Here is a 26,112-nt window from a genome sequence, read left to right as displayed (position 1 = left end):
TTGGTATGCAAGAAAATATTATGATACACTTAGAAACAAGAAAAAAGACCTGATGAAACACTACGAAACAGACGATGTGGCATGAATCTTAAAGCAGCAACAGACGATGGATACATGCATGGCAAAAATATGATTTCTCTGCGCGGCAGCTCCGTAAAGCTTGACCGGCGCGAGCGTGTCTTGAAAAGGTATTGGAAACAAACGTGTGGAAGTTGGTTGATGTAGATGCACGCATGTGGTATAAAAGATGTTTGACATGATTTGGCTGAAGCTTTCAACTGGAGAAAATATATTTGATCAGGTCTGGAACTTCTCCATCACGGATATGTCTGAACTGGGCATGTAAACTTCAAACATTATAAATAAGCTCAAGTTCAGGAATTATCAGTGAAAAACAATTGTAGAGGCAGTCGTTCAACAGGATTTTGTGCGTGTGTGTGTGTGTGTGTGAGAGAGAGAGTGAGAGATGACTTAATCAATGCTTTAGCGTTAACCACCACATGCCAATTAGTAAAAGAGATGACTTAATCAATGCTTACCTTACCTCTGGGTTATTGACTTGGCTACACATGTCTAGATCAATGGTAGGTCAGGGGTGCTTTCGCTTTGGTTTCAGAAAACTCATGTAAAAGATTAGGTGGCGGTTTATAATTCTTCAATGGAAATTGTTGAGAAGGCTCGTTTGCTTCGGAAAAGGGAATAAAAGAGGTGATGGTTGGAACAGAGGATTAGTTCTAACGCGCAGCATGTATCCACTATAAATTCGTACTCGAGTACCCATCACATTACACATTACATCTCAGAACCAAGCGAGCAATGGCAAAGGGGTTCTTCTCTTCTTCCTCCTCGCGCGCTCATCGCCGTGTAGCTTGGGTGCTGCTTTGCCTTTGCATGCTCCTATGCACAGTGCACGGAGGATCATCATCTCGCAAGGTATGTAATTAATCAAGCAAGCAAGTTTCCGTGGTTCAATTAGTTAACCCACCTTTGCATGCACTCATGTGTCTATTCATGTTTAGGTCTACATAGTTTACCTAGGCGACGTGAAGCATGGGCACCCCGACCACGTTGTGGCTTCGCACCATGACATTCTCACCACTCTTCTCGGAAGCAAGGAAGAATCTTTGGCATCTGTGGTGTACAACTACAAGCATGGCTTCTCAGGCTTCGCCGCCATGCTTACACCGGAGCAAGCAGAGCAACTTGCAGGTTGGGACTCGTCGTCCAGTGAACATCTCGATCAGTTTTGCCTTGCATGACAATTTCTGATATGATGTGATGCGTGCAGAGTTTCCGGAGGTAATCAGCGTCGAACCAAGCAGAAGGCACAAGGCAAGCACCACGCGGAGCTGGGACTTTCTTGGGCTCAACTACCAGATGTCTGGCAGTGCGCTTCCCCACGGAACCAACTACGGAGAGGATGTGATCATCGGGGTGATTGACACCGGTTAGTATTTATCTATTTATCAGTTACCACTTAATTACCACCACCTGGTCTCATATCAATATATGCCATGCATATGTTTAATTTAATCTGGATAATTATTTAGAGGCCGGCCGGGAGATAAGTATTTTTAATTAACATTGGTAAATTTTCTGATCATACATAAGAATTCACGTTCAGTGCAAAATTGTTAAGAATTTTGTTTTTGATATGATGGCCATCGATTGGTAGTTGACTAAGAGCAAATTATTTTCATGTCAGACCGAGCCAATCACTCCCATCTTAATTTGGCACCTTGTTTTTCTTACACAAACCGACTAATCAGGGATCTGGCCGGAGTCGCGAAGCTTTAGCGATGAAGGGTACCCACCGATACCATCAAGGTGGAAAGGGATGTGCCAACTCGGGCCGGACTGGGACAAGAACAACTGCAGCCGCAAGATCATCGGCGCACGGTTCTACGACACTGGAGTTTCTGAGGAGGCCCTCAAGACGGACTCGCTCTCGCCTCGTGACTATAGCGGCCACGGCACGCATTGTGCATCCACCGCGGCGGGCTCGGCCGTGCAGGCGGCCAGCTTCAATGGCCTCGCCAAGGGGGTAGCACGGGGAGGCGCACCACACGCTCGCATAGCGGTCTACAAGACCTTATGGGGCGTTGACGGCTTCGGCGATACGTCGGCCTTTCTTGCTGCCATCGATGATGCAATCCACGATGGTGTGGACGTGTTATCGTTGTCCGTCGGATTCCCGGACGAGAACTCGTTCGGCGCCCTGCATGCGGTTCAGAAGGGGATCACCGTGGTGTACGCGGGCGGGAACGACGGACCTAGGCCTCAGACCCTTGAGAACACTTCACCGTGGGTCATCACCGTGGCAGCGAGCAAGGTTGATCGGTCATTTCCGACGGCGATCACACTAGGAAACAACCAGCATATACTGGTAAGCATACGTGCATGACTGAGGAAATCTCCGAAAAATCACAAGCTCAAATGTTCCGGTGTGTCTATATTCCTATTCCTGAGCAAACTCTGCCTGGCTATTTCATTTTGTAGGGTCAGTCCCTCAACTACCACGTGGTGAACTCATCGTCCGGGAGCAGCCGTTTCACAGGCCTTGTGTCAGACGAGTAAGTAAACCAAGTTACCTGTTAGTTCTTTATTAATATCTACTTATAGGGCAATTCTGACGCAGATTTCATTTTTCTTTGTGTATGTAGATGTACCATAGCATCTCTTAATGCCACTGCCAAGGACGTGAAAGGGAAAATCCTGCTCTGTTCTCCCTTGCCAGATGATCCATTGGCGATCGCCCCAGGGATCGTTTTCAACAACGCGTTACAATATGTCCGGAATGGCGGGGGATCCGGACTTATTTTCGCTCAATATACAACAGACCTTTTAGGTGTTTGCCAAGGCATAGCCTGCGTCATCGTGGACCTTGACACTGGTAAGAAGATCAAAAAATACATCCTTGGCACAAGGTACGTACCGTAGGCGCACCCAATTTCATTACATTTAATTTGTTGCAGTTGCATTGAGTCTATCCCTTCTGATTAATAGACATTTTCATTTGTAACTAAGCAGCTCTCCCATGGCAAAGATCGAACTGGCACGCACCGTTATCGGGAAAGAGATATCCGCACCAAAAGTGGCCTCGTTCTCCTCTAGAGGTCCATCACCTGATTACCCCGAAATTATCAAGGTACATACAGTACAAATGTGGCAAGAGTGGACTAGCGAGCCATTACCAAGCCTATCATCAGCACATCCTTGTATCAGCTTTTGTCTCACACTGTCTTCCTTCTTCAATAGCCTGACATAGCTGCACCGGGAGCCAACATCTTGGCAGCAGTGGGAAATTCCTACGTATTTATGTCTGGAACGTCAATGGCAACCCCACACGTTGCTGGCATCGTCGCACTGTTGAAAGCACAGCACCCAGATTGGTCTCCTGCGGCGATTAAATCAGCCATCATAACCTCCGGTAAGCGAACTGCAGCTAGCCATTGCCCTGAGATCATCTGATTCCTAGTTCACCAGTTCATGAATTTTTTACCTTTGTTTTGCTGTTTCTGCCTGGTGATGAAGCCCATGTAACCGACGAGCGTGGCATGCCGATACTGGCAGAAGGGCTGCCTCGAAAAATCGCTGACCCATTCGACTACGGCGGTGGGAACATCAATCCTGGCGGCGCGGCCGATCCCGGTCTGGTCTATGACATCGATCCCCGCGACTACAATAAATTCTTCGGGTGCACCATCATCAGGAGGGCAAACGTGAGTTGTGATGCGACAACGTTACCGGCATATCACCTGAACCTGCCCTCTATCGCGATCCCTGAGCTGAGGCGTCCAATCACCGTGTGGAGGACAGTGACAAACGTCGGCGAGGTCAACTCCGTGTACCACGCAGAAGTCCAGAGCCCAGCTGGAGTCAAGATGGAGATTGAGCCGCCGGTGCTCGTTTTCGACGCCATGAACAAAGTTCATACGTTTAAGGTGAAGTTGTCGCCTATGTGGAAGCTGCAAGGGGACTACACCTTCGGCAGCATTACGTGGCATAAGGAACAGAAGGCTGTGAGGATTCCTGTTGCAACCCGAATTACAATTCAGGACTTTTATGCGGATGTTGCATAAATAACTCGAGGTGCAACATAAGTACAGGAAATTATGCTCTTGATTTGCACTATAATGAATAACAACAGTAAATGGATATAAATTCTTTATAATGGCTGTCCCGGGGCTACTTTTGATACTCACTTAGCCTAGAAAGACATTTATCTTGTCGGAAGGCATTACTTATGATACTTAGCCACCATCCGCACAGATGACTAAGGCCGGTCATAGTGGGAGTAACTTAGCTAGTAACATAGCGCAGCCCGAGATAAGTCTGCTTATGTGGCATGCAGTTAATGAGAAGAGAGGTGTTTTAAGTAATATAATACGTTACCGTCACATAGCACTTCCTAAGATAAAATTAGTGTACGAACTAATAAATACAACCACTTATTACACTATCTCTATGTTACTCCCAACTATGAAAGTAGTAACATAGACTAGTGTCATATGCATGAGCATGACACTTGTTAACCGGATAGAGTGTTGACAAGAACGATTAACCATGCATATGATTACTAGTCAGAAGATTATAACATTTAACTCTTTAATTATCCTTAATTTTCAAGGGTATCTGGTTTGTTTAATACTAGATTCGAGATCTTTTTCACAAAAACTCATTTTAAATTTTCTTGATCGAAAGACATCTGCTGGCTTGGCTTACTCCCAAACTAGCTTCTACTTGATGGAATGTGTTTGGATTAATTCCACGCACTTATATGATATGTATTACTTACATGTGCCTTATAATGTCACTCGATTCTCTCATGCGTCGAATTCTCTCACGCTTTGTTGTGGTAGTACATGGCACAATCGGGGCCAACAATTCCTTGATATTGGAGGTAGATCTGATGTGTAGATCGCGTGCCTGTCAGCTGGATGCGTGTCTGAGACTATAGTCGATGTGGCCAATACTTTGAAACTTTCAACCATAGAATCAAAATATTCAGAGTTGGTCCCATTTGGTCAAACTGGTTTGATCCAATTGCGGTGGGAGAGTTATGTACATATGATCTAGTCACGTCCAAATGATTGCATTTCCTCGTTGTTGCTCGTAGCCGCCTGTTTCTTAGTTTAGTGTTAACCTCCACATGTGTACATTATTTGTGAAAGCAGCCGCTGTTTATTTAATAGAAGACTTAATGCATGCTCAATTATCCCTGTCTTATAAAACTGGCTCTGGAGTGGTCAGGAGTGGCCCGGGGGGGGGGGGGGGGGGGGCATGCATCTGTTATAAACTAGATGATACCCCGCGCGTTGCTGTGGAATCGGTTGTAATATATTTTAACGAGATTTTATTGGGTGGAATATAAATATTTAGATAAATAACACATGAACCACTATAAAAAATACATATAATTCATTGTATTTGATTATTTGTAGTTGTAAAATATATATTGAATATAATTAGAATAATAAAATAAAAATCTTTTCCCATGCATGGTTGCATGTGGTGGTGGTCTTTTCCCATGTATGGTTGCTTGTTGAGGTGGACATTATCTCATCCATAATTGTATGGTGATGTAGCATGCTTGCATGTTGAGATAAATAAGTTAGTGGGGATGAATCTCTTAAATATATAGGGTTCATGCTCCGCGCGCTAGCACCATCACATTACACATTACATCTCACGTTCAAACAAGCAATGGCAATGGAGTTCCTCTCTTCTTCCTTCTCGTGCCCTCATCACCATGTAGCTTCAGTGCTGCTACTGTTGCTTTGCCTGTGCATGTTGTCATGCAGAGTACATGGAGGATCATCTCTCGGTTTTGCTTTGCACGACCATTTCTGATGCCATTGGCGATCATGTGCAAAGGTCATCAGTGTCCAGCGGAGCAAAAGGCACAGGGCGAACACCACACGGAGCCGGGACATTCTTGGGCTCAACTATCAGATGCCTGGAACTACTGGTAGTGGGTTAGAACCACTGTCTGGGATCGTACGTACGTAGGATGCTGTCATTGGAGTGGTTTTTTTTTTTCGGGGGTCATTGGAGCAATTGAGTGAACTGCCTCGCATCTATATATGTCATGCAAAAATATGTCACACGTGTGTTTCAATTGAATTTTGCTACATTTTAGAGGACCGGGAGATAACTGTAATGTCGATACAATGACCCGGTAGGACTAAGTACTAATTATTTCCATTTAACTTGACACGAGTTGTTTCTTATACAATCCGACTAATCAGTTCACGGTGTATCTGAGCGGGAACAACGTGCCTAGGCTGCAGAGCCTTGAGAACAGTTCACGGTGGGTCAGCGCCCGTGGCAGAGAGCAAGATTGACCAGTCGTCCCTACGGCGATCACATTGGGAAACAAGCGACATATAATGGTATGTAACTATGGAGCTAGTTTTTTTCTAGAGGGTATTCTTTATTGACTCATAATTTCGTATCGAGTGGATACAAACACAATTGAGTACACACTTTTTGCAATCCACGAAATAGAAATCCGGAGGTTCAAACTCGAGAAAAAAGGATGTTCGATGCAAAACATGTTTTCCAGAATAAAACCCCCTTTGGAGTTCACCGGGCACGAATAATTCATGGGGAAAACCAAAAGAAAGTTCAGAGTCTAAAAACAAGAAAGTTTATAAAAAAGAGCATGCAAAACATAGATAAAAAATTGTATCAGAAAAGTTCAAGTTTTTTTTTCCGGGAAAGTTCAAGTTAGAACACAGTTGATTTCTAATCTTCAGTACTGAAAAAGTTCCTATACGGAAAAGGGTGTCTGGCGAAAAAAGAATTGTGGAAGGCATATGCTAAATCCGAGAAAGTTAGCAGATGAACAATAAATAATTATAATAAAATAAAAAGTTCACTTCAAAAAGATAAACACCGAAAGTTTAGATGCAATTACACCGTAAGTTCATATGTGTATTTTTATACCAGAATAAAACCTATAAAAGGTTTGATGTTAACAAATTAAAATGTTCATCCCATGATTGCTTGACTGGAAGTTCAAAAATTAAACAAAATGATGTTATTTTTTGCGTTTTTAAAACTGCTCTTAATCCATGATGAACACGAAAAAAGGTTCACCATGAAAAATTTACTCCTATTCAACAACTTTCCTATAGTATATTACATGCTTCTTTCTGACAAACTATTCAATAGTTCAATTTATGTCGTCCGATAGGAATTTCAATGAATTCAAATATGTTCACCATGATCTATTTTGTAAAACGTTCAACATGACAACAACTTACCAACGGTATATTGTTTTCTCAATTCCGATAAAAGGCCACTGAAAAACAAGTGAAGTTCAAACCGTAAAACACCCTTAGTTCAAACCCGCACAGGGCTCAGTTCAAGTGCCCTACAGATGGTTGCGAATTTGAGAAAACGTTGAACAGAAAAAGGTTTCATATTTTTTATGCCTTCCAATGGTATATCATTTGGCTCACTCCCAAGATAGTTCTTGAAAAATTTGTGCCCGGATTTATTTTTGTATCTGAATTTGATTTTGAGTTGTGAGGTATTTAAGAAACTTCTTTAAAAAAATTGTGCCCAAACGAATTTTCCAAAGGGTGCGCGAGCAACAACGACAACACATCCACACCATCGTGGATCGCATCGTCAGTGGCAGCGAGCACCGTGGCTGTGTTGCCTTCGCTGGTGCCCCAGAGGGACTTGTACACCGCGATGCGAGCCCGTGGTGCACCTCCTCGTGCAACCCCCTTGGTGAGACCATGGAAACTGGCTGCCTCGACACCAAGCCCTCCGCGGTGGACGCACAGTGTGTGCCATGGCCGTTGTGGTCCCGGGGCGAGAGCGAGTCCAACTCCAGATTGATCAAAAATTCCTGCGCTCTAGAATCGTGCACCGATGATCTTGCGGCTGCAGTTGTTGATACCCCAGTCTAGCCCGACTTGGCTCGTTCCTTTCCACCTTGACGGTATTCGGCCGCACCCTTGGTCTCTCAAGCTTCTTGACTCCGGCCATATCCCTGATGATTAGTAGGTCTATATAAGAAAAAGACCTTTAAAAACCGGAGTGATTGGCTCGATCAACTTGGAGATCATTATTTCTTCGTGGATTGATTGTTCATATTCGATCACTTGTTGTTCTACAGTGTACAAAATCAAAATCAAGCAGCGGTGATTAACTAAATAAATACTAACCGGTGTCAACCACCCCGATGATCAAGTCCTCTCCATAGTTGCTTCCTCGGAGTAGACCACTGCCGGTGCCAGGCATCTGGTGGTTGAGGCTCCGCGTGGTGCTCGCAATGTGCCTTTTGCTTGGCTGTGCACTGATGACCTCCGGAAAGTCTGCACCAGTACATCACATGGGAAATTTTTATGCACGCAAAACTGACCTAGACGATGATGGCGACGAGTCCCGACCTGCAAGTTGTTTGGCTTGCTCCGGCGTAAGCATCGCGGCGAAGCCTGAGAAGCCATGCTTGTAGTTGTAGACCACGGAGGCCGGAGATTCTTCCTTGCTTCCGAGGAGAGTGGCGAGTGTATGTTACGAGAATTGAACGATGTATTACTCAGGTGCAATCACACGTATATATGATGTACAATGGTGGACCACGACCTCAACTATACAAGGAAACTAAGAGGTGGGCCCAATACACAACACATATACTCAACCCCACCCCCCCCCCCCCCCCCCCCCCGCGCAGTCGAAGCGGCACCATTGCTGACGCAAAGACTGGACCGGAACTCCTCAAATGACGCCGTAGGCAAGCCCTTGGTCATGATATCTGCAAATTGCTGGGAAGTAGGAACGTGTAGAACACGAATATGCCAAGAGCCACCTGTTTCCGAACAAAATGAATATCTAACTCAATATGCTTGGTCCGACGATGATGAACCGGGTTGGCAGAGAGGTAGACCGCCGAGACATTGTCGCAGTAGACCACCGTAGCACGGTCGACAGGACATGAGAGCTCCTGAAGCAGCTGGCGAAGCCACGAACACTCGGCGACGACGTTGGCCACATCGCGATACTCAGCCTCAGCACTGGAGCGAGAGACCGTAGGCTGCCGGTTGGATGACCACGAGATGAGCGAGGGTCCAAGGAAGACACAGTAGCCCGAGGTGGAGCGATGAGTGTTGGGGCAGCCCGCCCAGTCGGCATCAGAGTAGGCGGTGAGAACGGTGTCGGTGGAGGCGTGAAGCGTGACGCCGAGGTCCATAGTGTCACAAACATAGCGGAGAATCCGCTTGACAGCGGCCCAATGAACGTCCCGAGGAGCATGAATGTGAAGACACACCTGCTGGATGGCATACTGGATCTCCGGTCGAGTCAAAGTGAGGTACTAAAGAGCCCCAACAATAGACCGGTAAAAGGCAGCATCCGAAGCAGGGGACCATCCGTGGCAGAGAGCTTGGCCTTCGTATCAACGGGCGTAGCAGCAGGCTTGCAGTTAAGCATGCCAGCGCGATCCAGGAGCTCATGAGCGTACTTCCGCTAGTGAAGGAAGAAGCCATCCGGACGGCGCACCACCTCAACACCGAGGAAGTAGTGCAGCGGACCCAAGTCCTTGATGGCAAACTCGGCGCGAAACGGGCAGTGAGCTGACTGAGAAGACCAGCCGTACATGCCGTCAAGATGATGTCGTCGATATAAAGGAGCAAGTATGCCTTGTCGGAGCCCTGGTGATAGACGAACAACGATGCGACTGAGTGGGTAGAGCGAAATCCGAGCTGGTGCAGAAACACCGCGATGCGCTGGTACCAAGCGCGAGGAGTCTGCTTGAGTTCGTACAAGGACCGCGAGAGCAGACACACGTGGTCGGGAAGCGCCGGGTCAACAAACCCCGTGGGCTGCTGGAAGAAGACCTGCTCCTCGAGGTGACCATGAAGGAAGGCGTTGGAGACGTCCATCTGGTGCACCGGCCAGGCACGGGAGACCGCAAGGTGGAGAATCGTGCGAATCGTCCCGGGCTTAACAACCGGAGCGAAGGTGTCGGTGAAGTCGATGCCAGCGCGTTGCCGGAAACCACGAACAACCCAGCGTGCTTTATAGCGGTCAAGGGTACCATCAGGACGGAGCTTGTGTTTGAAGACCCACTTCCCGATAATCACGTTAGCGTGCCGGGGACGGGGAACAAGCTGCCACGTCCGGTTGCGCAGCAAAACATCAAACTCCTCTTGCATCGCAGCCATCCAGAGCGGGTCACGAGGAGCGGCTCGAATGAAGGACGGCAACGGCGACGGCGTAGAGGTGGATGCCGCGTGGATGTGCTCGTCCGAAGCATAGCGCGAGCTTGGGCGAAAAACGCCCGTACGGGCGCGAGTGACCGGACCGACCATGGGTGGTGAGTTCGTAGCCACCGGTGAAGAGGCACCCGGGGGCGTCGAGGCCGCGGCCGAGGACGAGGCTGCGGAAGCTCGGTCCGTGTGCGGGGCTGAATCGCTGGCCGTCGAAGCCGCGGTCGAAGGGGGCACCACAGGAGCCGGTCGCGATGGAGCGGCGGAGGGCGGCTCAGACATCGCGCCGGCAGAAGAGGCCGCGGGGGCCGCCGTGGCGAAGGACGGCGGCGAGGTGGACGCCGAGGCGGCCGCCGAGCCGGAAGACGACGTCAAGGTGGGGCCGACGCTGGACCCGGAGGCAGCCGGAGACGCGTGACGCGCCTCGAAGCCAGGGCGGGCCTAGGGCGGCGCGCGAGCGCCTCGGGCGAGACGCCAATGGTCCCACATCTTCAGCGGTGGGAGGGACAGCCGGAGGAACCTGCTGAAACGGAAACACAAGCTCATCAAAGTAAACATGTTGGGAGGTGAACACTCGATGGGAGACGGGATCGTAGCACCTATGGTCCTTGGAGTTGGAAGGATAGCCGATAAAGATGCATGCAACAGAACCTGGTGCAAGTTTGTGAGGAGAAGTGTCGGCAGTGCTATGATAACAAAGACACCCAAAAATACGCAAACCATCATAAGAAGGTGGGTACCAAAGAGAAGATGGTGAGGTGCGTAGTTCCACCGCGGGCGACAGGGCTGAAGATTAAGGAGCAGTGATGAAATAGCAAGTGCGTCTGGCCAGAAGAGAAGCGTCACATTAGCGTGAAACAGGAGCGTGCGAACACAGTCATTCAGAGTGCAAAGGACGCGTTCGGCTCGACCGTTCTGTTGTGAAGTATACGGGTAAGTGAGACGAAAAACTGTGCCATGGTGCGACAGAAAAGTGCGGAAAGCAAGGTTGTCGAACTCTTTTACATTGTCAGTCTGAAGAGCAAGAATGGAACGTCCAAACTGCGTGCTGACATAGGAGTAAAAATCCGTCAGAATGGAAAGTGCATCCGACTTGCGCCGCAAAGCAAAAGTCCACACATAATGAGAATAATCATCAAGAATAACCAGATAATACAAATAGCCCAAATTACTAGGAACTGGAGAGGTCCACATATCGCTATGAATTAACTGAAAGGGAAAAGAAGCAATGCTAGTGGAGTTATTAAACGGAAGACGAACGTGTTTGCCGACATGACAGGCATGACAAGTGTGATCCTCGATCTTATTACAACTGAAACTGAAACTCCTAAGAATATGACGAAGAGTGACGGGGTTGGGATAACCCAAACGAGCGTGCCAGAGATTAACGCCAGCGGAGAGAGCGACCGGTGCGGTGGTCGTGGAGGAAGGCGGATGCACCGGATAGAGCTCGTCGGGGCTGTCACATTGGTGAAGTGCCATCCTGGTTCGAGCGTCCTTGACACAAAACCAAGCTCGTCAAATTCAACAGTAACAGGATTTTGACGAGTGAAACAACGAACGGAAATAAGATTCTTAATAAGATGAGGTGACACAAGTATGTTAGACAGAGATAAAGACATGGAATTAGAAGGAAAAGAAGTGTGCCCGGTGTGTGTAATGGGAAGGGTGGAACCGTCGCTGACAATGATGCGGCGGTCAGTAGTGACGGGAGTGAAGGAGGTAGATTATCAGGATGAGCAAACATGTGAGCCGTGGCCCCGGTGTCCATGTACCAATCACCGCCTCCAATGTAGTTGTTCGGCATAGGGGCGGTGTGCAGCACGGCGAGAAGCGCCGGATCCCAAGGCGCCGGTGGCAGCGCCGGCGAAGGTGACAGGGACGCCATCGGGAAGCCGTAACCGCCACTCAGCTACGCGGTGGGTACCCTCCATAGGGCTGCGGAGCCGCGCAGTACGCCTGATGCGCCGGCGGACGCGGCACGGGAAAAGTCGGTGCAGGAGCCCGTGGGACCGGCATGGTGTATGCATGTACGACACCGGTCCATAGGTTGTAGCCGGCGGCCCACGGAGGAGGCACCTAGAGCTGCTGCTGCTGACGAGGCGCGCCCGCAGCCTGCTGCTGCTGGGCGCCGCGCCGGCCTCCGCGGCGCTTTTCGGCGGGTGGTGCGGGAGGGGCGGGGGCCCCGTACGGGGGAGGCGGGAGGGGCAGCGGCGGCTGCTGCTGCTGCGGTGGCGGGTAGGGCGCCGGATGGCGCTGCTGTGGGGGCGCGGCCGGGGCAGCGGGTGGCGGTGGTGGCCCGCCGTGGGTGGTACCGGCGGCGAGGGCGGTGTGGATGGCCCGCGCCTTCACCTGCTTCATCCGCCTCTCCTCCAGCCGGAGGTAAGCAACGAACTTGGCGAAGACGAGCTCAGGGATGAGGGTGAGGTTCGCCGCGGCATTGCCGAAGTCCTTGTTGAGGCCGGCGGTGAGCGTGCTGGGGAGGAGATCATCGTCAATCTTCGCGCCAATATCGCGGAGCTCGTCAGCGAGAGTCTTGAGGCGGCGACAATAGTCGTCGATGGAGGAGTTGTCCTGGTGGCATCCAAAAAACTCTTGCTGCAAAAAAACACGACGTTGAAAACGATTGTCGGTGAAGAGCCCGTTCAGCTTGGTCCACACGGCGTGGGTGTCATCACCGTCTTTCGCGGCCGTTTGAAACAGGTCCGGCGAGATGATGAGGAAGAACCACCGGATGAGCGTGGCGTCGATGGTGGACCAGTCATGGAAGTCAGGGACGAGGCTGGAGTCGACGGAGCCGTCCACATGGTTGACGAGGTGGTAGTACCGGAACACGAGGGAGAAGTATGTCTTCCATGCGTAGTAGGAGGCGTCCATCTGGGAGAGATGAACCGGAACCCGCTCATAGATGTTGAGGTTGCGGATGTCGTTGACGTCGGGAGGGTTGGCGTCGGCGAATGGGTTGGAGTTGATGGTGGAGCCGGACGAGGTGACAGACGACGACATGGCGGGGAGGTGGTGGTGCGGCTCGGGCTAGGGTTAGGGTTTTTGGCGGCGGCGGCATGGGAGAGGTGTGGTGGCAGCATGGGGTGGAGATGCAGCGGCGACTAAGGGAAGCGGCGGCGGCGAGGAGAGAAGACGGCGGCGGCGCTAGGGTTAGGTGGCTGCGGGGTGGCGCGTGACGGCAGAGAGCGGTGGCGGCAAGGGCAGCGGCAAGGAAAGCGTGGCGGCGAGGGAGGAGGTAGTGGTGGCGGCGGCGGCGCGGCGGCGGCGGCGGCGGAACGGAAACGAGGTTGTAAACCTAAAAAACTGATACCATGTATGTTATAAGACTAATACCATGTATGTTCAACGACGGGAGGTGATCGTTGCTACGGTGTTTCAATCCATCCCCCTTAATATTCAGTTCAGACGGTCGTTAGTGGGCAATCGTTGGGAAGCTTGGCTCCATCTTGTTCGGAGACTAATGGATGTCCATCTTACTCAACAACCCGATGAATTACGCTGGAAGCTGACTAGGTCTGGAGTATTCAGGGTTAAATCAATGTATATTGATGTAATTAACTCGAGCTATATTCCTACATCCAAACATGTTTGGACTGTCAAAGTTCCTTTGAAAATAAAAGTGTTTATGTGGTTTGTCCATAAACAGGTTATTTTAACCAAGGATAACTTGATTAAGCGTAATTGGACAGGACCTACGAGGTGTAGCTTCTGTGATCGGGATGAGACGATTAAGCATCTCTTTTTTGATTGCCCTTTTGCCAGAGTACTTTGGCGGACGGTTCACATTGCTTTTAATATTATTCCACCGAACTCCGTCACCACGTTATTTGGGACATGGCTAACTAGGATTGAGCCTGAATTAGCGAGACATATTCGTGTTGGAGTTTGTGCTCTATTGTGGACTATCTGGACTTGCAGAAATGATTTGGTTTTTAACAGAACATCATGTATTCACTTTTTGCAGGTTATTTTCCGAGCCACGGCTGTGATCCGTTCATGGTCGCTACTCACTCCGACGGAGGCCAGGGAGCATTTGGTTACTGGATCTATCCGCTGGGAGATGGTAGCTCGGGATATCTTCAACCGGTTTGGATGGCGGTCATGTAATAGGATAGGCAATTAGTTTACCTATCTATCTTTAGCCAGCCGGTTGTGGCATATTATCTTGGCTAGTCTGTGTGTCTAGCCTCTTTAGCTCTGTGTGAGCTGTCCTCTGCTTATTTTTTTCAGTTGGAGATTTTGGGAACCTTGTGAGACCTTTTATTTTGTTAATAATATGGCCGTATGCATCACTCTTGATGCAGAGGCCGGGGAGAACCCCCTTTTCGAGAGAAAAAAAATGTATGTTATAAGAATTGCACGATGTATTACTCAGGTGCAATCGTACGTATATATGATGTACAACGGTGAACCACGACCTCAATTATATAAGAAAATTAGAAGGTGGGCCCAATACACAACCCATATACTCGCATGTCATGGTGGGAGGCGACGACGCCCGTCGGGGTGCCCATGCTTGGGTTTCTCGCTACGAGTTCTTCAAAACTAGATCCCCTATGGATACGTTTCGACAAACTTTTTGTTTTGAGCAACTTTAGGTGCTAAAGAGATAACTTTAGTGCTATAGGAAAGCAACTTCTTAGTTTGCCTACTATGATTGCCTATCAACGAGAAGTCATTATAAGGTGCCTCCCATGACTATCATGTTCATTAAATTCACATATCAGTTGTCCCCAAAAGCTTATTAGTGAAGCTGCACTATTTGGAGACGTCGAGCGCACCCTCCCAAGCCATTCAATTTTGCACGAATCGCGCGCAGGTGCTTTCCTGTCTGGTGTGACAACCGAAGGTATGGTGAGGCCCCTTCCAAACAAAACAAAAAAGAGATAACCACTGCAGTTCATGGAAGCACCGCCCCACCCCCACCCCCACCCCACCCCATTTTCTGTCGGTTATCTTCGAAGAGACGGAGGGGGAAAGGGGAGGGGATTCGCTCGTGCGCCACCATGATTCGCCGTGGAGGGAGGCAGCAGGCGACCTCGGTGGCCACACAAATCGCAGCTGGATTTCGGAAAAACTATCACACAACAAAAAACACACAGAAAAAGATACTTGGATCCTTTTTTAATGCACAATACATGAAAAATAAGATAGTTGCCCACAATTAACCATACAGTTGCCTAAAACTATGTATTTCATTGGCTAAACCTCATGAACAAAAACATTACCAAAACCCCGATTTGGCCAATATCTAAAGGTTTTAGAGGTTTTAGATACCTTTCAATTAAGTTTGTGTCATAGTGGCGTGTCAAGAATTTCTTCTCTCCGGGTGGGATCCAATGGTATGATCGTAAACACTTGGCGAATGATCATAGAGGGTGGCGGGGTAGAGCTGGTCATGGGGACATAACTAAAACCATGAAGTTTTTTTTGTAGTATTAAGTTTATCTGTGAACCCCTAAAAAACGAACATGTGTATGTTTGTTATCCATTTTGCTGGTGTCATAGTTGCCCACAATCAGCTATACAGTTGCTTAGAACCATGTCTCCAGTTGCCCAATCCTCATGAACAGAAACATTACCAAGTTCATAATTTGGCTAATATGTAAAGGTTTTGGATACCTTTCAATTAAGATTGTGTCATAGAGATGCATCAAGAATTTCATCTCCTCGGGGTGGGATACCTTGGTATGATCGTAAATACTTGGCGAATGATCATATAAGGGGAGCGGTGTGGAGCTGGTCATGCGGACATACCCAAAATCATGAAGTGTTTTTAGGGGATTAAGTTTATCTGTGACCCTACAAAAATGAACATGTGTATGTTCTTTATCCTTTTTTCAGGTGTCATAGTTGCCTACAATCAACGATAATGTTATCTAAAACATGTATCCCCTTGCCCACAATCAAGCATACAGTTGTCTAAAATCATGTATCCAGTTGCCCACAATCAACCATATAGTTGTCTAAAATCATGTATCCAGTTCCCCACAACAAACCATATAGTTGTCTAAAACCATGTGTCCAGTTGTCCAATCATCATGAACAGAAATATTAGCAAGACCATAATTTGGATGTAAAGGTTTTTGATACCTTTCAAGTTTGTGTCATAGAGATGCGTCAATAATTTATCTCCTCGGGATGGGATCCCTTGGTACGATCAAAAATACTTGGTGATCCGGCTTGATGTCGAAGGGAGCAATGGACGCTGAGGGGCCCTGAGAACGCCCCCTTGTCGTTCAGTTAGGAAGATTTCGGACGTACGGACTTGTTCAAACAAATTAGGTGACCATCATTGGATGGTTAAAGGTGTCTAGAGAGGTCGATCCTGACATTTGGGGTGATTGGATGTCCTTATGGTAGGCAACTTAGAGGTGAAGCTAGTCAATTGGTAGTCCTGGTAACCAATTTAGAAGTATACTCCGCTGATAGGTAGTCATACTAGGAGAAAAAAATGAGTTTATTTCCTATAGCACTGAAGTTGCCTATGTAGCACACAAAGTTGGTTGGGGAAAAAAGTTTGTCGAAATCTACTCATATGGGATCTAATTTTGAAGAACTCGTCGCGAGAAACCCAATAGTGAAAACAGATCGAAATTCTGACATCCAAATCAAAAGTTATGACTTTAAATTTTTTTGAAACCCTACATAAATGCACGTGGTCTCTCGGCTGAGATAACCTGAGAATGAGAGACTACGTACTTTCCTTTTTTGGTAGGCTAGGTTGACATGTCACATCAATTTTTTAATATAATGGGTGTGCTCGAGTAGTCCATCGAATGCCCATGCGCTGCCTAGCCATGGCCCTGTTTGGATACTCTAACATAATTAGAGTTAGAGTTATTTTCTAACCCACTCTAACTCAAATAAGCACCTCTCCATCGGGATAGTTGGGTTAGATGAAACTAACCCACTCTAACCCTACCTGTTTGGATATTTTTGGGTTATTTAAGCCCCCAACTAACCCAAACTAGCTCTAACCCCATGATCCAAACATGGCCCATGTCCAATTTTACAGTTGTTGCTATGTGCGTCTGCCTCACTCCTGACCTACCGTCGATGGAGACGTAAGTACGTAGCCAAGTCAATTAACACAGAGATAATCAACCTTTGACTAGGTCATCTCTTCATTAGCCTTCTCTTTCAAACATAACTTTTTTAGATCTCTCTTTCAAACGTAATGTGCACACATGTGGTGATTAACACTAAATTAACACATGTGGCAGCGAGGGTAAAGACGGTGAAAACAATGCAATCATTTGGACGTGCACGAATGGATCATACGTTGGTTCGCCCACCGGATTATTAAACCAATTTGACGAAATCCAAATATTCATAATTTTCTCCCGTTCAAAGTTTCAAATTAAGTCACATCACGTCAAAGCACCTTTTATACATCTCTTATGTACATGCATCTATATCAACCGACTCTCACGCGTCTGTTGTTTCAATACCCCTTCGAGACTCGGGTCAACAAAGAGTGAGAACTCGGTGCGTGTGGGAATCCAGTGATCTCTAATGAAACCAATGAAGTGTTCAACACATTGATATGTTAATTTAAAAACAGTATAACGCGGCTACCTACGAGCCTCCACATCGTTTTGAGCTTTTCAGCCTTCGGATCGCCCTAACGGAACTTGGGACCTGGTATAAATCTAGAATTTCACTTAACTTAAATCCGAGGGACCAGAAGCTGGTTCGTAGGCCGAGCCAGCCGATAATTGTGCATGAGAGGCGTGATGTTGTGTAGTGCATGGTTACACTGAACCAATGTATGTAAATATATTGTAATTTGTCGATTAGAGATATTTATAATCAGTCAAGGAAATCAAAACTTGGTCATGTTCCGTAACCGCCGGATAATATATTAGTTACTAGTTAGCGAAACGAAGTCAGTGTCCAGTGACGCCTAATGATAGATAGCAACATAAATTTCCTTTTTATAGTGTTTTTAGGTTCGGTTTTATGATGTTTGTTTACCTTTTTTGTTTATTTTCTATTTTTGTGTCTTTTTTACTTTTGGGGCTTTTATTTTATTCTTATTAATTCCCAGAAATTTTAAAAAATTATCACTTTTTTTGAAAAAAAAATCATAAATTTTAAAAAAGAAAAATTTCACATTTTATAAAATCAAAGAGCCTATATAAATAACTCGTCATTTAAAAAATGTTAATGGTTTTTGGGAACATATTTGGAATTTCTAAAACATTCAACCATATTTTATAGAAAATAGAATTTTAAAATTATACTGATTTAAACTTTTCTACAACAGAAGGCTTTTTTTACCACGCTTGAGACACTAAGTCGGTAGGGTCTATCTGCGCTCGCATTATGTGTCGCTCATACTGATTTGTATTACATCTCGCCTCAAGGTTTTAATTGTTTGGTCCGACTTTTAATTTTTTTTTCATTCTCTATTTTTAATGGTATCTTTGCAGTTTTTACCATTTTCCTCTTTTCTTGCTTTTCTGTGTGTATTCTTTACGGTTTTCGTCGGTTTCAATTTTCAATCGATTTGTCTTTTTTTTTCTTTTCTTTTATATGTGTTTTTGAATGTTTTCATTGGTTTCTCTGTTTTAATTTTTTTTCTCTTTCTACCTTTCTATGTGTCTTTCTATACGGTTCTCCTCTATTTTCCTTTTTTCTTTTATTTTTCTTTTTTTCACTTTTTCATTTTCTTATTTTTGTAGTACACGTTGCAAGTTTTTGTGTACATGTTTAAAACATTATTTTTGTATACATGTTTAAAACATGATAAGTGTTTTTTTCGAATAAATGTTTTTTCCTATTTTCACATTACACATTTTTTGTACACATTGAAAACATTGTTTTTATACCAGGTTAAAAAAATTCAAATACATAATAAGATTTTTTAAAATATATATTTTTTATGTGTACTTTTTTTCATACACGTTGTAAAAAAATTATACGTCAGGAATTTGCTTTACGCAAGGTTAACAGTTTTTAAAATACATGATTTACAGTTTTTTCATATAGATGTTTATGAACATTTTTCTGAATATGTGCTAAACATTTGTAAAAAGTCACAAATATGTTAAACATTTTTGAATGTCAAGAATATATTTTTAGTGCTATCAACATTTTTTATCGCACTAAACAAAATTACACTGTGTTAACATTTTTCAAATTGGGATTTTTTAAAAATATTTAAAAACATGTATTTAGAATATTTTGGAAATATAAACGAAAAAACGCATGACATCGACATGATCTTTGGAGTTAGTAAATGAGTGATGCTAATAATACTTTTGCTGAAAGAAGGAACGGAAACAAATCAATCAGCTGTTGGTTTCTGGATCCTCCTTTGTCCTTAGCAACACCAAACCGTTTTGATTTCGTCGAATTTTGACTCATTCATAAAACAACAAAACAATGCACAAAAGGAGCAGAGCATGCGTTGCTGTGGAAAGAATAACGAATTTTGATTTGATTGATTCATACTACATACGTACAAAAAACCGAACAAGAGCTTCAGTGTTCGTTCTTCGGTGCACATGGTGAGCAATTGGTGAGGGCCTCAGGGGTTCTTGGCCTTGATCCTCAGCTTCCGCGCGATGGCGGCCGCCCTCGGGTGCCCGGCCTTCCGGCTGTCGCCGCCGCTCTGCTCCATCTCCACCCAGTTGATCACCCGGAGCACCAGCGACTGCGGGCAGCTCTGCGCCCCCGGCTTGCCACTGCTGCTCGTGCGCTTCTTCTTCAGCCCGGCCTCCAGCGCGGCCTCCAGGAACTCCATGAACCAGCCCCCGGCCTCGGCCTGCATCTGCCTCGCCATCCTCAGCGACGACCCCAGAGGCGAGTGCGCCACCGCCACCGCTGCAGGAGCGGACGACCTCTTGCTCTTGTCGTCGCCGTCGCCGACGGCCGTCTTGTCCAGGCACTTCCTGCTGGCGCTGGAGCTCCGGGCGGCGCCGCCGTCCGGCCGCGACGAAGGGTCCTGCAGCGTGCCCGGCGCGAAGGACACCGACTTGGACACGCCCCCGAACCCGAGCAGGCCCCGCCGCCTCGCCGGCGTGGTGGCCCTGTTCTGCGCGATCTCCTGCAGCACGTTCGGCGCCGGCGACGCCTCGGCCTCGGAGGCAAGCACGTCGCTGGTGGCCGCGGCGGCAGCCATGGAGGTGGCCGCCTGGATGGACTCGATGTCGGCCACGGCCTGCGCGGCCTCCTGGTGGAAGCAGAGGAAGCCGTCGAAGCACGCCGCGGGCGCGTCCGGCCTCGCCGCCTTGCTCACCTCGGCGAACATCCTGGCAACAAAACCATCAAACACATTCATTCTGGTGAGCAAAGATGGCAATGAGGAACGAAGAACACCATTGATGGAGGACATACTTGTAGATCCTGACGACGTTCTCGGTCGCCGACGCGTTGCGCAGCGCCTCCAGCGCCGCCTTCTGCGCCTGCTCCCTCTGCTCCATGGCCTCCTGAAATGACAAATTTCGCAGCATCGGTCCAGAGTTCAGTGTTCAGAGTTCAGATAGTACAACTGACAGAGACAAGGCTATCTGAATATCTGACGATCACACACCTTGCCGAGGGAGCTGAGCTTCACCGGCACCGGCACACGAGCGGCCGACGAGGGCCGCCGCTTGGAGGACGTGGCGGTGCTGCCGACGTCGTCGTCGGAGACCGGCGAGGAAGGCTCCTCCTCCCTGGGCCTCCTGCTCATGGTCCGGACGGCCGTGCAGCTCATCGAGCTCTTCTCCTGCACACACAAACAGCTCAGCTTCAGTTAAGTTCAGCTTCAGAAGCCATGGAAAAAATGTTCAGTTCAGAGTTCAGACGTACCGGTTGGAAGGGGCTCTTGGGGATCTTGTTGGGCGGCGGAGGGGGGTCGCCGCGGTCGGCGACGAAGCTCCGGCTGCGGGTGACCAGCCGGGGCATGACGCTGGTGCTCTTCCTGACGGAAGACACCGAGCTGCGCGCCGGCGAGGGGCGCTCCTTGACGGGCGTCCTCTCCTCGAAGCTGAGCGCGATGGGCCTGACGACCTTGGGCGACGACGCGAGGAGCACCCCACTGGCGCCGCCATGGTTCTCGGGGCCCCAGGATCCCCTGCGCGGCGCGGCGGGCTTCCTGGCGGGCTCGGGGGTGCCGACGACGAGCGGGTGGCGCCCGGGAATCGGCCTGGCGCCGACGACGACGGGGACGGGGGAGCCCGGGTCGAGGCGGTCGACGTGGAGGAACTGGCCGAGGCTGAGCTTGTTGGCGAGGACGAGGTCGGCCTGCGCGGGGGGCAGCGTGGCGTAGATGGAGTGGGAGGAGTCGGAGACCTTGACGTAGAAGCGGCCGTGCTTGGGGAAGAGGTCCACCTCGTCCATCTCCGCCGGCACGATGTCCGTCACCTGCAGCACCGCCGTCCGGTGCTCGCCCACCGGCTTCGCCAAGCCCGTCTTCATCCCGTCCAGGAGCTTCAGCAGCACGCCCGCCGACAGCGTCGCCATGGCCGGCCGCCGACGATCTGATCTGCTGACATGGGAATCGAATCAGTGTACTGGGCGGCGATCGGGGAGCGCATCGCAAGAAAGAAAGAAACGCTCTGTTGTTCGCCTGAATCATGAAACCAACCAAGCTAAATTGGACTGCGGGGCATATGAATTCGAACGAAGCGGATCCGAGGAAACCCCGGCTGATTCGGGGAAAGAGAACCCTGGGCAGTTCAATTCTTGCCTTCTCAAGAAGAGGGCAGATCAGAAATCGATCAATCATGGCGGCATCGAGCGGGACAGACAGGGGATGATGAGGAACCACCAAACAGGGCGATGGTGTGGATAGTACCTGGGAGAGAAGACGGGGGGGATTCTTGATCTCCTCGCCGGTGAGCCGTCCGGCGACGAATTAACAGCCGGAGAGCCTCGGAGGGGAGCTTTGCGCCGACGGCGAGATCCCCGGCCGGCTGCGACGAGGGATGGAGGGGACGGGGGGTGGGGGAGGGAGCTGGAGAGAAAGATTGCAGCTGGTCAGGGGAGGGAGCAACGAACGGTAAAGAAGGGGGGAGGGCGTGCGGCGGCGAGTGGAGAGGGGAGAAGAAGGAGAGGAAAACGAAATTGGAACGTTGCTCAACGGTCGGCTCTGAGCTGGGGGCGAAATGACGGCGCTGCCCCTGCCACCTGTCACGTGACCTGTGCTCTGTTTTTTTTCCTGTAAAAAATGCAACAATTTGCTACTACGGTGCAATTTGGTCCCTTGACTCCACAACAAAAATGCTCTTCTGGATCGTCCAACTTGTCTATATGCTCTTAAATGCGCCGGACATCCGGGTTCAGCTGCTCGACCACGTACAAGATGACGGCGCTGCCCCTCCGTCCCTCTACACGTCCGCTCGTTCATTGTCAGCATCGGCCGTTACATGACGTATGCCCATCTTTGTCCTGTTCTTGGCTCACCGTTGTGTGTCCATACGTGCTTCGTAAATGCAAGAGCTCTTCGTGTCCCGATGCTCGCCCACGGATGGGATGACGGTGCCGCCCTTCCCTCTCGTAGGCCACACGTTCATTGCTAGCATGATTCGCCACGTGCCGTCTACCCTTTCTTGTTTTGTCTCCCTTTTTACGCCTCCACATTGTGCTTTCTACTTATCTTTCTTTCAATATTGCTAGGCCGAAGAACCATAGTATAAATTATTTATAGATGGTGAATGTTAATTAACAAGTGGAAAAGTTGTTTCAATTATCGTGACAAACAGGTATGGCACATGTGTCGGCGACGCACCTTGCAGCACTCCACCTTGCCGCAACTCCTCTCGACCTTGGGGGCATTCCAGTATTTCATTCTTCGCGATGGATAATTACTTTTGATTTTATTTATTATGGTGTTTTATTATCTACAACCGTTTCTTTCCTTTGGTTTTCTTCTTCTTCTTTACGTTTTCATTTTTTCTTCGTTTTCTTTTATTATTGAGGGTTTGCATCGAGTTTTTTCTTTCTCTTTTTTGTATATAACAGGAACATATTTTTTACATAGTTAACAATTTTGAAATACATGAAACATTTCTAATATACATCTAAAACTTTCTTTTGTGTACATGTCAAACATGTCCTACATATGTGATCAATTTTTATTTAAATATATGTTTAGATGCGTCTTTTTGATTTTTCATACACATTACCCATTTTTGTATACATATATAACATTTTTATATATCCCCTTAAAATATCAAATACATGATACACATTTTTTTCAAACATATATTTTGATGTAAACTTTTTTCATACACATGGGCATTTTTCTTACATACCAGGAACATTTTTTTTGTATACACAATACTATTTTTAAATGCATGGTCACCATTGTTTTGAAATATTAATTTTATATCTACTTGTTTCCATACACCTTGTACTTTGTTTTATACACCAAGAACATTTGTTTTATACATGTTTAATATTTTTCTAAATCACAATTTTCAAATACAATGTGCACAAAGCGAGGCTGAGGCGCACCCGTGAAGTAGCAGGTATTCCACCCAGCCTATGGGCTTTCTTATTTTGATTTCTTTCCTTTTTTATGGGGATTTCAGGGTTTTTTTCTATGGCAGACTCGCCCTGAGGGCTCTAGAACTGAGTTGGCTACTAGCGCTCGCTACATGGAAGGCTCCGTTGATTTTTTTGGGGAGGAGGGGGGGCTAGGAGGTCCTAATTGGCGCTTCACAGCCACCTGGTCGTGGGCTGGCTCATGTGGCGAGTGCCCGATCGCTACACCGGTTGCCCCACCCGGTCGCCCACACAAGAGTTGTTTGATTGGTTGTTGTTGACCAATTGAGTGGTCAACCGTTGACTTTAGAGAAATGAAAAGAAATAGAAAAACGTAAAAAGAAAAGAAAATGAGAATTCAAAAAAATTCACGAACTTTTGAAAACCACGCATTAAAGAAAACAAACAAGAAATAGAAAAAATTAAGGGGAAAGAAAAAGAACAAACCGAACTGAAGAACAAAATAGAAGAAAATAAATGAAGTAGGTGTGCATAAGCAGAAGAGTGGGCTGGTCGGCTGCACTTCCCTTAGAATGGTAAGGTCGGCAGTTCGATCCAATCGCCACCTTTTTTGGAGTTTTAAACGAAAAAAATAACGGAAATGAGCCAGCGCAGAGCGGATCGCGCAGAAGGGGGGGGGGAGGGGGTGTGCCCGTTTGCACTCACTAAAAAAAGGTTCTAGGTCACTCGATTTCCTAGTTCAATTGCTTCGGTCGGTTCCAAGCTTGACCGATCGCTGCTGGTGTTCACTAGGCTCATGTAGACCATTGACTTTTTAGAAACAAAGTTAAAAAATTCAGAAAAAACTTAAAAAGAAAAACAATCATAAATTTTAAAATGGTTCATATTTTTGAACAAAAAATCACAAATCTGAAAAGGTTTCAAAAAAAAAACTCATCCTGAGCACAAAGCAAGGCATAGGCGCACCCGTGAAGTAATAGGTATTCGACCCAGCCTATGGGCTTTCTTATTTTGGTTTTCTTTCCCTTTTATGGGGATTTCAGGTTTTTTGCTATGGGCGAATCTCCCTGAGGGTCCTAGAACTGGGTCAGCTAGTAGCGTTCGCTTCGGGGAACGTCCCGTTGATTCTTCTTGGGGGCCGGGGGGAGAGCTAGGAGGTCCTAATTGGTGCTTCGCATCCATCTGCTCGTGGCCTGGCCCATGTTGCAAGTGCTTGATCACTTCAGCAGTCGCCCGCATGGTTGCTTACTTGAGCGTTGTTTGACCGGTCGTTGTTAACCAGCCGTTGACTCTAGAAAACAAAGGTAAAATGAAAAAACAAAATAAGTTGCAAAAACTGAAAATTGTTCACGAATCTTTAAAAAAAGTTCATTGAATTGTAAAAAAGCCCCTGATTTAGGAAAAAAAGTTCATCGAATTTTAATAAAAGTCATCCAATTTGCGGAAACTTCATCAAATTTGAAAAAAAGGTTATGTAATTTTAAAATAAAAAACATCAAATTTGGAAAAAATTCATCATTTTAGAAAACAAATTTTCAGGAACTTTAAAAAACCACATTAAAGAAAACAAGAAGTTAAATAGAAAAAGGATAAGAAAAAAAGAAAAAGAACAAACCGAATTAAAGAACAAAAAAGAAGAGAAAAAGAAGTAGGTATGCATGAGAGGACGAGTGGCCTCATGGTTGCTGCACTTTTCCTTCAAACGGTAAGGACTGCACATCGATCCCATCGCCAACCAAACACATTTTTTTGGAGATTTAAACGAAAATAAAGAAACAGACATGGGCCAGCCCAGAGCGAAGCGGGGGTGTGCGTCCGTTTGAAGTTTATACTGTAACGGGCGCCTGAAGCGCGTAATAGTAATTGGCGCCTTATGCACCAGTTGGTGCAACTTGAGCACTTGTCAAATACTCCCTCTATCCCATAATGTAAGACGTTTTTCTTTCCCTGGTTCACAGGGTTTGGTCCGCTCCTAGCTTGACCGCTCGCTGCTGATGTTAACTAGACTCATGTAGACCGTTGAATTTTCAGACAAAAAAGTTCAAAAGATTCAGAAAAAATCATAAAAACAAAAACAATCACAAATTTCTAAAAAGTTCATATTTTCAAAAAAAAATCTCAAATCCGAAAAAGTTCCAAAATTTTGAAAAAACAAATCGCGAATTCATGAACAAGAAGTAAAAAAGTTCATGAATATGAAAAGTTCCAAAATTTGAATAAGTAAGAAAAGTTCATGAAATTCTAAGAAAGTTGATGGATTTTGAAAAACAAAATTAAAAAAATTGGAAAAAATTCGTAAAATAAAAACATCGTGGATATGAAAAAGTTCACTAATTTGGAAATATTTAACAAAAACAACAAGAAAATTTCATGAAATTTGAAAATAGTTTATATTTTTTTTTTAAACAACGATCACAATTTTGAAAAAAAGTAC

General features: G+C 46.9%; 2 protein-coding genes across 3 annotated transcripts; one reads left to right on the top strand and one right to left on the bottom strand.

The window, feature by feature from the left end:
* Window positions 1-742: 742 nt before the first annotated feature.
* On the top strand, window positions 743-4,176 carry LOC109786890 (subtilisin-like protease SBT3.9). Its single transcript, XM_020345450.4, has 9 exons — window positions 743-933; window positions 1,020-1,209; window positions 1,289-1,447; window positions 1,770-2,386; window positions 2,500-2,573; window positions 2,664-2,927; window positions 3,031-3,148; window positions 3,259-3,430; window positions 3,535-4,176. Exons 1-9 carry the CDS (start codon window positions 817-819, stop codon window positions 4,080-4,082), a joined length of 2,259 nt encoding a protein of 752 aa, XP_020201039.1. The 5' UTR covers window positions 743-816; the 3' UTR covers window positions 4,083-4,176.
* A 15,407-nt stretch (window positions 4,177-19,583) lies between these two features.
* LOC109786889 (uncharacterized) lies at window positions 19,584-22,217 on the bottom strand. Of its 2 annotated transcripts, none has more exons than XM_020345449.4 (5): window positions 22,027-22,217; window positions 21,039-21,717; window positions 20,779-20,955; window positions 20,583-20,674; window positions 19,584-20,497 (listed from the first exon to the last, which is right to left on the bottom strand). In XM_020345449.4, exons 2-5 carry the CDS (start codon window positions 21,690-21,692, stop codon window positions 19,774-19,776), a joined length of 1,647 nt encoding a protein of 548 aa, XP_020201038.1. In that variant the 5' UTR covers window positions 21,693-21,717; window positions 22,027-22,217; the 3' UTR covers window positions 19,584-19,773. The 2 variants fall into 2 exon arrangements, with proteins under 2 accessions (XP_020201038.1, XP_020201037.1); XM_020345448.3 differs by having other exon boundaries at window positions 21,039-21,714; window positions 22,027-22,216.
* Window positions 22,218-26,112: the final 3,895 nt, after the last annotated feature.

Source organism: Aegilops tauschii, chromosome 3 (assembly GCF_002575655.3).
Source record: "Aegilops tauschii subsp. strangulata cultivar AL8/78 chromosome 3, Aet v6.0, whole genome shotgun sequence".
NCBI classification, from domain to species: Eukaryota; Viridiplantae; Streptophyta; class Magnoliopsida; order Poales; family Poaceae; genus Aegilops; species Aegilops tauschii.
This window is presented reverse-complemented; position numbering and strand designations above follow the sequence as displayed.